Source organism: Henckelia pumila, chromosome 4, assembly GCF_033568475.1.
Source record: "Henckelia pumila isolate YLH828 chromosome 4, ASM3356847v2, whole genome shotgun sequence".
NCBI lineage: Eukaryota > Viridiplantae > Streptophyta > Magnoliopsida > Lamiales > Gesneriaceae > Henckelia > Henckelia pumila.
This window is the reverse complement of record NC_133123.1, coordinates 74,695,475-74,709,247: the sequence shown is the minus strand read 5'-3', so window position 1 is coordinate 74,709,247 and position 13,773 is coordinate 74,695,475. Positions and strand designations below refer to the sequence as shown.

General features: G+C 32.3%; 1 protein-coding gene across 1 annotated transcript; it reads right to left on the bottom strand.

Annotated features, from left to right (window-relative positions):
• Nucleotides 1–394: 394 nt before the first annotated feature.
• Nucleotides 395–4,833, bottom strand: LOC140863216 (protein RAE1). The gene is made up of 11 exons (XM_073266491.1): nucleotides 4,624–4,833; nucleotides 4,373–4,459; nucleotides 3,950–4,027; nucleotides 3,671–3,864; nucleotides 3,111–3,252; nucleotides 2,740–2,820; nucleotides 2,332–2,460; nucleotides 1,395–1,472; nucleotides 1,215–1,286; nucleotides 874–954; nucleotides 395–767 (listed from the first exon to the last, which is right to left on the bottom strand). The coding sequence occupies exons 1-11, from the start codon at nucleotides 4,675–4,677 to the stop codon at nucleotides 717–719; spliced, it is 1,047 nt and encodes a 348-aa protein (XP_073122592.1). The 5' UTR covers nucleotides 4,678–4,833; the 3' UTR covers nucleotides 395–716.
• Between the last annotated feature and the right edge of the window lie 8,940 nt (nucleotides 4,834–13,773).

Sequence of the window (13,773 nt, the reverse complement as noted above, 5' to 3'; positions counted from 1 at the left end):
AAAAAAACGAATTCGAACAATGTTCTACACCAATAGTTTCTTTCAATAGCAAAGCTGTTATATTCTAGATCAAGCGTACATATATTTGGATAGTCGATAGATATCTTGTGAGACGAACTTGTGAATATTTGTCAACAAGATAGATTTGCTTAATCCATATCCAAAATATAACGTAATACTTTTGGCTTATGTTCTCTTTAATTTAAAAAACTGTTAATATAAATTCTCGATCGAAAATTTATTAATAAATTGTTTTCAATTTTAAAATACAATATTGTGAGTTAGTTTACAATTTTAACATTGTGGAAAAATTATAATAGTTAAGAAACCGAGTTAAACAACTTAACAATAAAAGATAATTGAAGGACGAAGAACGACAGAAGAAATTTTAAAATAAAATAAAAATGAGATTGTAATATTCAAAATTGACAATGAATAATATATTTTTATCAACAGATACAAACGCAGAAAACGACTTCAATAGTTATCACTTGTCAAATGGGGAAAATTTAATCCCAAATATTTTTATAATATTCGATACAACTCTATTACTAGTATAGCTTGCTTCCTAGTAAGAACCATATTGATGCAAAACCAAGAAAATGCAAAACTAACAGAAACTAAACACCAGACACGACTGCGTATTTGAAACCAAAACCCGCACCAGGCCAGAAACTGATCACTAACGTATGTCCAAATAAAATTCTACCTAAACTTCACTTTCTTCCTCCGGTTCCAGTTCGTGGTTTGCCTTTGACCTCGGCCTCCTGAAGGAGAATTCAGCGTTATAGTTACAAGGACTATCAGTGCAAAATTCATATGTCGATGAAAAGAAGCCTGGAAAAAAAACTAAATTAACTTTCTGGTGGTTACCTGAGGCATATGTAGATAAATATATGTTTTTGCTGTTGATGGGTTGTGATTTTCAGCACCCTTGCTCCAGTCATAGCAAACCTAGTATATGTCCAACAAAAGTTGCACAATAAATAAATTCAACATCCCAATCATTTCATACAAAACAAGCATTTTTGGCAAACTCGTGGCACTGGAAAGCTTGATAGTGTTATCATAATTACACTAAACATATTAGAATTGGCGAAAACTTTTCATTGCAAAAAGTATACAACAGAAAATTTTGACGAATATCAGTTTTTATTTGTTATAGGATTAAGAAACTGGTGAAAAAATGTACTGAATATGGGACCGAAGAATACCGCGTATGCATATATGGAACCATCATTGTTGAAAGTGCTGCAAGAAATGGGCTGACTGCACCTCTGCATAGCCTGAACAGATGTACGGTAATGTCAAAAGCTTGCAAAATTATTTTAAAAAACTCTAAAAAGTTGCAGTATAGAACATAATGATTATGATACCAGACGCCTCATATATACCTTAAGCCTCTGTTTGCTATCTTTGTCCCAGAAGTTAAACGCCCCGTCAGATCCAGCAGTGGCAAATGTGTGATGAATCTGAGATTTGGTGAATGGTTTTATCAGAAAAGTGCAGAAAGAGTACCATACAAAGATCATAATATAGGAGCCCATAATGCAAATTGGTCGGAAAAGTTGGACCCTAAACCATATACCTGAACTCAGGTAAACAGCTTTTACATCTACAGTCCCTCTTAAAGCTAAAATTTGCACATGTTTGAGAAAAAAAGATCAAAGATTTGACGGATACTATATGGAAAACATTTGATACGAAACTAGAAGAATGAACAAATTAAGAAAACAAAGATTTGACAAACTATTCAATTCCACAAAACTTACAAGTTTAGCATACAAATTTTCGTCAGTCAATCAGTTCAAAAAAGTAGGCACGTCCAAGGAAAGTATTAGCCATAGATTTCTTTGTATACTGTTCCTGTCATGTAATGATTTGGTGAAAGTTGAAAATGAACACAAATATGTGAAGGATCTGGCCAAAAGGATCTTTCCCATCATATAAAAGATTCATTTAAATTTACTGAGGTTACTTTCATGAATGGCTCTTTATTAAATTCATCCAATTATAAATCCTTGTGCAAAAAGACAAGGGTCAAATAGTTTAACTATCAATATAACAGTTCGAATTTTGTGACAAACCCTAAACCCTAAAATATAGATCCTTGAGATCAGTTTAATTTGACAGAAGTGTGCATGTAATGAATTTCAGGAGACATAATACAGGTAACTGGGAGTTGGTAGAAAATTCTACACTACCAACCATTTACAAGAATCATCTATCAATTTATTTCAACAACAAAGTTGAAAGGAAGGCAACAAGCTATAAGGAAGCAAACTTTGATAGACACATTAAGCACAAGGGCAGTTAAATAAAATATCTTACGGGGTGAAAATTCAGTGAATTGACAGAGAAAACATCATTGCCATCTCTATGGCATTTGAAAGTGAAATTTTTAGTTGACTGTGAATCATCCAGATGGTGCACACCAACTCTTCCTTCAATTGAGCCAACCTACAAAATCAATGCAAAATGTGACGAGAGCACAATAACTACTATGGGAATAATCATTATTTCCATTTAATGACAGGTAACGATCTCATATTACTATCCAATAATTTCATGCAACTTTTAACCAATAATCATTAGTGTTATCTAGGCCATCAGTTGTACAACACATAAATGCCACCAAGCCTAAAATTAAATGCAATATATTCAACCGATAAAAAGTAACACTAAATTGAAGGAGATGATTGAGATTTGCAAAAGGATATCTGGGACAAGGAAACTTACCAAGAAACCTTGCTGATCAGGGAAAGCAGCAACACACCTAGTCTGGTACTTCAGAGGTGATACAACTCTCTTGAACTCAGACTGTCATATTTCAGAAGCAATTAATGATGTTTACAAAGCACAACACACCACCACAATACCTCATTGACTCGTGAACTTTTTGACCACACAAAAATAAAAGAATGAGTAATGAACTTTTTGACCGCACAATAGTATGATCATAGCAGGAGCTGATCCAAAAAAGAAAAGGCTTATATCAAAGCTGATCCAAAAAAGTAATTTCATATCTTCGTCGCTTATTTACGTACAGGGAAGTTGTCTCAGGAGACTGAATGGAAAGACATCACATATCTCTTGAAGAAGGAGAATACCTGCGGGTTGTGCAAATTGAAAACTATGAGATTTCTATCAGCAGTGCCAACCACCATAAGAGGATGTCTGACAGAAAGGGCATAGCATCGTTCCGGAAGTTGTTGGGTCCAAGTTGGATTTTGCTGTCTCAGATCCCAGTACCTGAAAATGTATAGCACCATTACCAAGATTAAATCTCAGCTTGAAGATTGCATATCAGACCTGGCTCGAGTAGAAAGAGGAAATACTTTACACATATATTAGGAACAAAACGACAAATCGCAAAGATCTGATAAAGCAGGCTGGCTCTTTAGACCAGATGTAGACAATACTGGGGATGAAAATGCTTGGATAGATGGGACTGTTCTAGTGTACCATGAACGAGATAAACAGATAACAGATCATTAAAATAAAATTTGAATTACCACATCAACTAAACAAGGAGAATTCTGCAATTTAGATCGATAGATTACACATCAACATGAAAAAGAAATGATGCTCACAATGAGAATCAAGAACAGAGCATAAACAATAGAGCAACAGAGCAATGCCAAATAATTTACAAACTTAAGGAGATTACTTTAGAGTCCTGTCAAAACTTCCTGTGACTAAGAGACCGATCTCTGGGATCCAAGCCAGCTCCTTAACTGGAGCATCGTGCATGGCCACAGTGACAGGCTGCCCACCAGACAGTAATGGCCACATCTTCACTTGCTTGTCACAGCCTCCAGAAAACACAGTTGTTCCATCATCTTTCCATGTTGAACATAACACCTTTAGAAAATCACATGGTAAATTACAATGTATAAAAAAAAATTCAACTAAACATTATCAGATAACTTCATAAGTTGTAACTTACAGGATTATCATGTGATATTGCTGCCTTAGGAACAGTGTTGAGAGCAGTCCCCGATTTCATTACTTCCCAGCATCGTACCTAAGAAGAATTCGACCCAGGATGTAACATGTTATCTCTGGCAGCAACAATATTAATAAAGAATATTTGTTCCCAAACAGTCCACTTCAACACCAGTAACAAAGACTGAAGACTCCGCATCAAACTTAGAAAGATTGTCCCACGTAATAGATATCAACATACGTAGGAATCAAAGATCAATCTCACCCACACACACAACTAGAATGACAAATAACCGATCAGAGTCTGCACAAACTTAACCTTCAACCAAGTTTAAACAAACTTTCCAAAGTCTCTCGATTCCCAATGGAAACTAGCTTCTAAAAATTGAAAACAAGAATACCATACTACAGATAACCATGATACCTGATTATCCCACGAAGTAGCAACAAGAAGATTGGCCTTGGGACTGAAACAGAGGCTTGACACCGAATCACTTGGAGGTTGTACAACCTTCATGAAACCCCGAAAAATTAGAATAAGCAAATCAACCGAGGCATAACATATACTCGAAATCAAAATGTGGAAACAAGAATCGATGCTAGAATGTCACTACACCATCAACTCTCCGATTATTCACGAAAACAAGAGATAAGACGCAGCACAAAAACAGTTACCTCAGCTGAACGGTTGGGGTTTACATTTGTGGATGCAGCGCCAAATGTAGCCATGAGCAAATCTTCTTGAACCCTAATTCCACGCTTTATAATCTCAGGAAAAAATCAGCCAATTCGCAAGGAAATTCTGAACTGGGGAGAATACGAATGAAACTCTGAAGCAAATATTCAGAGAATTTATGGAGAGAGATTTGAAAGCACAAAGCTTTGAGACAACGCTACTCTGTAGAAGAAACCGAGTAGGCCAACGGTATCCTTATTGGGCTTCTATTTCCTGGACTCTGACCCGATTCCTTCATATGTTAAGATGAGAATCATTTGGGCTTAATTGGGCTTTTATGTAATTGGGCTGAATCTGCGATTCCAGACCTATCACTCCAGTTATTGTACAGGAAAAAAATTGTTTCTAAAAAATTTGATATTTCAAATAATTTTTAGGGTTTTTATTTCCATTTATCTTAAAATTTTAAAATATTTATTTTATCAATTGTGAAATTTATTAAAAAAATTATATTTATTTTTCCACATGAAATACTCTCATATTTTTTCAAAAAAATTTATGATTAAACTAAATAATGTGTTTTATTTTTGTTTTGACTGGCGGGTCGATGTCTCGGTTTATCTATCCCAAAAAAAAATACATAATAAAAGAACACCCTATACTAATTGCTAACTATTTACAGTTATTATAAATTTGAGCTAGAACACTCTCCATCTTATCAAATTAACTAAATGACTTTATTATATTATGATAATATTTTTCTTTATTTTATATTTTCTCTCCTACCATTTCAAGTTAAAAAAACTAATAAATTTTATTTGATTTTTTTAAAAAAAATACTTCATTATTAAAAAAAATATTTCATTATTAATTTTTTTACGGAACACGAGCATTGTGTATACAACGAATCTCTAATATTAATAATACTGGAAATGAATTTTATTTTAATTATGCAGTACTAAAAAATACTGATATTTTAAAATATCAATTAATTGTATTATAATTGTTGGAAATGTGTCTTAAATTAAAATTTTGAATGAAAATTATGGTTCATGAATGCGAGTTATAATTACAAGATTAATTGAATTAATTAATCTTATGACTCTTGGTGTGCCTTTTGAAGCTTACAAGTAGTGTGTTCATTTTCTCAATCCACACACAATATTCAAGATCTCACTCAAGAATTCTCTTGCATTTTCATATTGTTAGCTTTTCATTTGACATCCGTTAAGTTTTGCTGATAAAGTGAAGGTACGATTCAAGTTCGCCGGAGTTGTGAATTTGTGCTTAGTTTGCTACTGGTTTTTCCGTTGTATCCTGGGAAACGACGTCTGTACGTGTTGATCATCAAACATCTTGTGCAGGCGACGAATATGCTTTAAGAAAAATGTACTTGTTACAGGCATCGATTCGCTTTTATAGTTTTCTTATTATTTCTCATTTGTTTTACTGTTTTCTTGCTGTTTAATCGGTTGTTTATTATTGTTCAGTATTTAAACATTCGTTATATTGTTATATTGTATTACGATCATTACTTGTTATTAGTATATTCTTTATGTTCAATCCACGTTTAACATTTTGGCTAAAAAAATGAACAATGTCTATTTAGAAATAATAAAAAGCATATCGAAAGAGAATAATATTAATTAAATAGGAGAAAAGATATAGAATTTTAAAAGAAACAATTGATTTATGGTCTAGTGATCTATATCTATGAAAGATATATCAACTTCTTTTATATATGCGGTGAAATATAATTATATGAGTTTTTGTGTAAACGAAAAGCTTGGGAAAAGCAAGAAACAAAAGATGATGCGACTGATCATCGGAACTTTGGAAGTAATCAATCAATCAATTAATTGCATGCAAATATCTCGGAAAATTCTTCAGAAAATGGCCAATGGAAACAGGTGATCAGGGCCGGTCCTTCCATGAGGCTGAAGAGTCAATAGACTCAGGCCCCAAAATGTAAATTTTTTTTAGGACCCATTTTTTTTGGGTTTTATAGGTATATAGTAGTAAGAATAATAAATACAAGTCCATTAATTTTGTGATTGAAAATGCCCAATTATGTTAAAATAAATTGTAGTCCTAATTCAATAGGCCCAGATTCTTTCTCATTCAATCATTGTCATTTTACGTGAAGGGTGGACTGCGGAGCTTCTTTTCTGCCTTTTGTTTATCTGAGAAAAAATATTTTTCTGCTTTGGAGGCTTGCAACTTTAAGTTATTTATCATAATTTATCAAGATTATGGAGAAATCTTGTGCTGAAAGAAGTTTTTCAAAGTTGAAGCTTATCAAAACATTTCTCGGATCGACTATGTCACAAGAAAGATTGAATGGGTTGGCTATGCTATCAATTGAAAATGAAGTTATTGAACAACTTGGTTATACAGATTTGATTAATATTTTTGCTACCAAAACTGTTAGGCGAGTTGTGTTTAAGTGACCATTTCTAATATGTTTGGCATGATTGTTTAGTTATAATAGAAATATTGCATTGTGATAAATATTGTATTTAGGTTTGTTGATTTAATTTTAAAAAAAAATTTGTTATGAAGTATTATGAGTGTTCACAGAGACCTTTTTTTAAAAGTTAGACTCAAGCCAAAAAACTAATAGGATTGGCCCTGAAGGTGATATTGGACTTTTCTCATCAATTTCCCACCGTTTTGAGGATACAATTTCTCACGCTTCCATTATTATTTATCATAACAAATACTCCCGCTGTCCCGTATAGACAAGTGTGGGTTTTCACACAGATAAAAAAATGTTTAGGAAAGTAAATTTTAGAAAGAAATTTCCTATTTTACCCTTATTTAATAGATATTTTAATAGAATAAATTAATTGTATAAGTAGTTAGTGATATTAATTTAATAGGAGTAAATTGGCAAAAGAATATGAGAGATAATATGAAAACTAGACTATATATTTGAGACAGATGAAAAAAAATAGCATAAATGAGTAAGACGGAGGAAGTATATAAAAACAACTCGATGATAAAATGATACTAGTTATACAAGATAAAACTATAAGATTATATTAATAATCTTATCAATCTCAAATATTTAAATATAATAAAAGACTAATATATAACCAAAGAACACTCACACATTTAATGTTAACTACCATATTAACATAGTAACACAAACAAGATAAAACTTCTGAAGATGTACCCCACGATTTTTCATAGAATATAACACATCAATTATTGAATTAATGTTGATCTTTGTAATAAGCACTCTTTCGATGTAGACAACCATATAATCTACCAAGAACTCATTTTTCATCTTATTCCGAGGTTTTAAGATGCTTCGTGGATGAGAATGATCGTTTCGTTGTTGCAGTAGAAACACGAGTCATTAAAACAAGACGAACTAATATGTCAATTCGGTGATAATAATTTCTCTTTTTTCAGTCTCTGCTAATTATAATTCAAAAGGGATTTTGCTCTCCCAATAACTTTTTTATATGTTTTTTTCTTACTGATTTGATGAATAATTATAATAAGTTATTCACTTTTATTTATTTATTTAAAAATGACAATTACTCTGTTCTTCTTGCAACTGAAAAGTAAAAATTAAATTATCATTTACGGTCTTGTCTCAATTCTATGATGCTATTCAAAGACATATTTAGAATCATAGACACTATATAATTAATGAGTAATGCACCTTGTGTCCAATTTATATATTAATGAAACCAAATTAAATTGATGAATTTGAAGAAAATTGTATGGGTTTCATTCAATGAAATTGATATAAGTGGCCTAATTTAAATAATAATTTCAAACATTAGCTAAATAATTAACCGAATTGGTGCAAAATTAATAATGGATGATGAAAGAGTGGAGAAGCGAAGAATAAAGTAAAATAAAGATGAGGAAGAGTTTCTGATCGATCGTTGTGTTTGTCTTATTTCTATAGGCGGTAACAAGCCCATGATTATAATGGGTCATAAGCCCGAGCTCTAAAATATTGGGCTATAGAACTAATTTGATGGGTAAAAAAAACTTAGCTCAAGTTAAAGAAATAATTTATCTCATGTTGTATAAATTGCACATATATTAATAACATAATTTTTTTTTCAGCCAGCCCACCCCATCCTTTGGGATGACTCCATCCTTGTTTATCATAGCAAGTAAATACATATAATGTCATGTCTGGAATAATATTTCGTTTAGGATGCGAATTAAAGCGTTGTTAGATGGGATGGGATATGTCTATTGAGACGGATCCAAAAAGAATTTTGTAATAAAATACATTGAATATAGTGATATAACGATTTATATATAGTTTTTTTGTCTTTTTTTTAATAATTCTACCAACAAAAGAGGGAGACGCGGATAGTTACGTCTCAATGAAAATAAAATCCATATACGTAGAATTGTCAAAATGAGTTAGATTGGTCAGGTTGGCCCGCCCCGCCATATAAAATTGGTGGGTTGGGTTGACAATTTCCCAACCCGTCTAAAAGGTGGGTCGTCCCGCACCGCACCGCCTAAAGGTGGGTTGCGGGTTGGCCCGCAAAAACCCGTCAATTTACACGTGAACCCGCCGGGTTGGCCCGCCCCTCCACCTAAAATAGGTGGGTTGGGTTGATGTTTACTTTTCCCAACCCGCCTAAAAGGTGGGCCGGCCCGCCTAATAGTGAGTTGCGACGGGTTGTGGGCCGCCCCGCCTCGTTGGCTCGTTTTGACACCTCTACGTAGAAAATATGATTTTAAGAATTTCAAATTTTAAAAATAAAAAGTTATTTTTCTTTAGAGTTTAGAGGATCCAAATATGAAATTATTTATAGCTCATAAAAAGAGTTTAGAGGATCCAAATATGAAATTATTTATAGCTCATAAAAGAACTTAGCTCAATACAATGATTTTTTATTTTCATTCTTATTTACATTTGTTAGTATGAAAATATGATGACTCGAAACAGATTAAATTGCAATACTATGAATTTACACTAGCGAGTATTTATGTGTATTGTTGTACTTGAGAAAAGTCCTAAACTAAAATGGTGGAGTATAAACATAGAACTAAGTTAAACCAAGAAAATTACGTCAGTAAATTGTTACTATTTTTATTCATCTAAATAATAAGTTAACTTAAAAATTAATAACCACTATTTAATATCTCCAACTTTAACTATGCCATTTTTAATTAAAAAAATTACTTTTATGTTATTACAATTATTTTAATAAACTAAACATTATTAATGTAGATATAAAAACAAGCTTTTAACTTATCTTTATGTTAAATTTTTACTTGAAATAAAAAGAGTAATTATTTTATAAACATTATATTACATTTTATAAATGAAAATGAATATCAACATAAACTATCTAGCTTAAAATAAATTATCATACCAATAAAGACTTATTATATCAAAAAATATATATTAAAAATGTGTGTAATATATATTAATTATAATAATTTGTGTATATTCATAGTGAAATTTCAAAAGAACCTATTTATCTTATAATTATGAATAATTAATTATGTACTTTTGTGTAAGGTTAGTTGCACCGTACCACAGAAAAAAAAAATACTAATAACAATATATATGAGAAAAATGTTTAATCCGGAAAAAAAAAGAAAGAAAAGAAGTTGACACAAACATATAGTCCCAAAAATATGAAATAATATTCACCAAAATGAAGATAATTTTTTAAAAATCAAAATTCATGTTCGATCATTTGTCAAATACTTGCAGCCAGCGATCAGCCGAGGAGTATATAACTCACATAATGTAATTTAGGATGTGAAGAATGAATCTGAAGTCGTTTGATTCGAACGATAGAACGATTAATGATGCTTATAATATACACTAGCGACAACATACATATTGTGTAACATATATAATATATAAATATTATGTATTGTGTGCGTATAATATAATATATAATAATATAATGTCTTTTTACAATTTAATAGTTTTGTTGGTTTGCTTCATAAAATAAGATTAAGATAAAAATATCATGAGATCATGTAGTTTTTGTATGCTTTTCTTACATAATAACAATATCGTACGTATAACATAATAATTTACAACTCTCATATTTTGCAGAACTTCAATAAAATGTTGGACGAAACAAATAAGTGTAATAAACATGTTTTACATGACGTGTCCCAAGGCATGCTTTTGTTCATTCATTTGTGAGATATTGGAATAATTTCAAGCTCAAAAGTATTATAATTCGTATGAATTCTTCGTTAAATTTTCCTGCATCAAACGCAAATTCTCCGTTAGTATTCCTCAAAATTAAATCGCAAGTATGAAATATCCCAAAAAATTCAAAATTAATCTGTTCGTGTGAACGAGTACTAATCAAGAACTAATAATCCAACAATTTTCATGCACGCGTGAAAGTATATTTCCTTGTTTTACATTAATTGTTGTCCCATGAGTTACTTTGACTCCAGATTTCTGTCTTTTTTTTTCCCTCCAAACATCACTCCATTAACCGATCGAAATCGATGTTTTTTCGTCGCGGTCAAATTTCAAAGGTATGATTGGTGCAATTCTTGAATTATTAACGCAAGTCGTGATCGATTACTTATATATATCTACCGCCATTGAACACATTTTAATTAACCACTGGATTATTATAATGTTGGAAGAAATTTTGTTGCTTGGTTCTTAGTTTTACTGTTACATGTGACTTGACTCAGTATATGCACAACGTGTGCATATTTGAGTTGATACTGTGAAGATAGGAGTCTTTTTATATGATTTTTAACAAGGTGGTCAAAACAAGCAGGTTTTATTCTAAGTTTTATTTTTTGGGTCAAGTGTAATTTAGGAGCAGAGTTTTGTTTTTTTTCAAAGTGTGAACCCTTTTGCTTGTGAAGATTGGGTCTTTATTCCTTTTTTGTTTCCAATATTTATACTGCGAAAAACTAGAAGTCAATGCATGATGCACTATGGGGCAGGTGCAAATATGTAATCCTGTACTGTGGTATGTACAGTACATTCCTGTGATTTAGGTAGTGTTTGCAACCTCTAAAAATAAGTGACTATGAAATTTTTTTTAACAAATTTGTCAAGAGATTGCAAACATCACCTTAATAAGATACCAAATTAAATGAAAGTTACACGTTATCTCTGAAATTGCAAAATTACGTCTCAAATGCAGTGTTAAAACAGTTCTTTAAGTTAAAGTGTGTTTGACTTAGTTTGTTATTTCAAATGTAATGTGTATAACCTTCATTCAGTGGTGAGATTAATGTGTATTTTAGGAAAAATTACTCAGAGATTTTGATTTCTTGTTTTGCTCACTTGAATGGAAAAGTGACCGGCCCTTGGATGCATTCATTTTTCAATAGGTCTAGGCCTGATGAGGAGTCGAAATTTTCTTGATTTTACATACATATTTAAAAATTAAGGTCAAATCCATATTTGGACACATGGCCATGTTTAGTTTTTGGAGATCTTTCCTTTTCTCCAGCTTTTTTTCTTCCCAATTGGTTTGAATGTTTCTAATATGATTTGCCATCCATAGGTGTCATATTCAAGGATTGCATTATTTGTTTCGGACTTTTCACCTGCCTTGAGTCAATATTGACATAGAAAACCATGGATTTTGGGCTTATTTTTCTGACTAATAATTTAATGATATCTTGTTTAGCCTTTGCTTTTAGTTCTGAGAAAGGCGATCGATATAATAACTTCTATGCCATTTTTAGGTTCATCTCAACTTTAATGGATCGATGTTTTAATAATGTGTAAATAAACGAGTAGGAAAATTACCATATTTGAGTTTTGATTTGGATCCTCTGCGATGCAATGCTGTGCTGTGCAGTGCAGTGCAGAGCTGTTGGATCATTTCCAAATTATGGATCATTTCCAAATTATCCGACGGTGGGTGTTGTACACAACATGGTGCTATATACAACACCCGAACCCAAAAAAAATTATTCAAATGAATGTTGATCTGGCATATGTACAGATTCATGCATGCTTAATAAAGTTTAGATTTCTTATAATATTCTTGGTATTTTGATCAGTACTACTGTGGAAAACTGTGTGTGGAAAAACATGTCATCTTTGATATTTTTGTCTATATACAGAAAACTTGGACCAAGAATCTTCTTTTGCTTCTTGTTACTTTATCTGTAAAGGAATGAAATTAGACAAAGACAGAGGCACATTCCTTGACATTTCGAAATTAATGGAGCATTTACTTTTTTGAATTCTCTTTGCATCGACCGTCGACACGGTGTTTAGCTAATCTGTTATCAAAATCTCAAATTTGGAACGAAAACTCAAAATAAAATAAACAAATGGTAGATGATAATACCATTTGCATGGCTCATATACTCTTTGTAAGGGAATTGAGGTTGCACATAAATAGTTTGAGGTGTTGTCACAAGGTGTTGACAACACCTACAATAACACCTTGAGTAATTTGTAGCAGAATATAATTTAGGTGTGAATAAAATAAACAAGCAACCAATTAAATAGACTCAAATGATTTAAGCAAGAGTATAAAATACTCTTGCAGCGCCTCAGGGCAAAACTTCACTAAAAAATTATTCAAAGAGTTTTACAAACCCAAGGTGTTGTCCAAGGTGTCGGCAACACCTTCCTCAGCACCTTCTTCTTCTTCATCAGAGTCATCAGAAACTGACTCTTCTTTCAATTCCTTCTCAGCATTTGAACCTTCACTCGAATCAAAGCTGGAACTGTCAGAAGGTTGTGGGCGGTTATCAGCAAATTTCTTGAGCATCTCCTCATCTGGTTCTCCATCAGATTCATTTGCAGGCACTGCTGCTTTCTTACCCTTTGATTTTTTCATTTTAGCCATGAACTGGGCTATTGACATTTCCTCATCATCTAAGAGAACACAAAGAGCAATTGTGGCAGTCTCCTCAACAGTAGGCACAGGCGCAGATGTATCTTCTTTAGTACCAACAGACGGGGTGTCTGATCCTGTGACTTCATCATCAGACGATGAATCTTTCTTTGATGGTTCTTCTTTCTCAAACGGAACTGGGATGGTTGGAACAAAAGGTTCCATGGCACTGGATTTTCCCCTTTTTCTATGCACCAATTTGAAATCCTCATCAGATCTTGCATCACCAAAAGGGAATTCGGTGTCCACAAGAGAAGGTCTGGATGGTTGACCCTTCCCACGAAATTTTTTCGA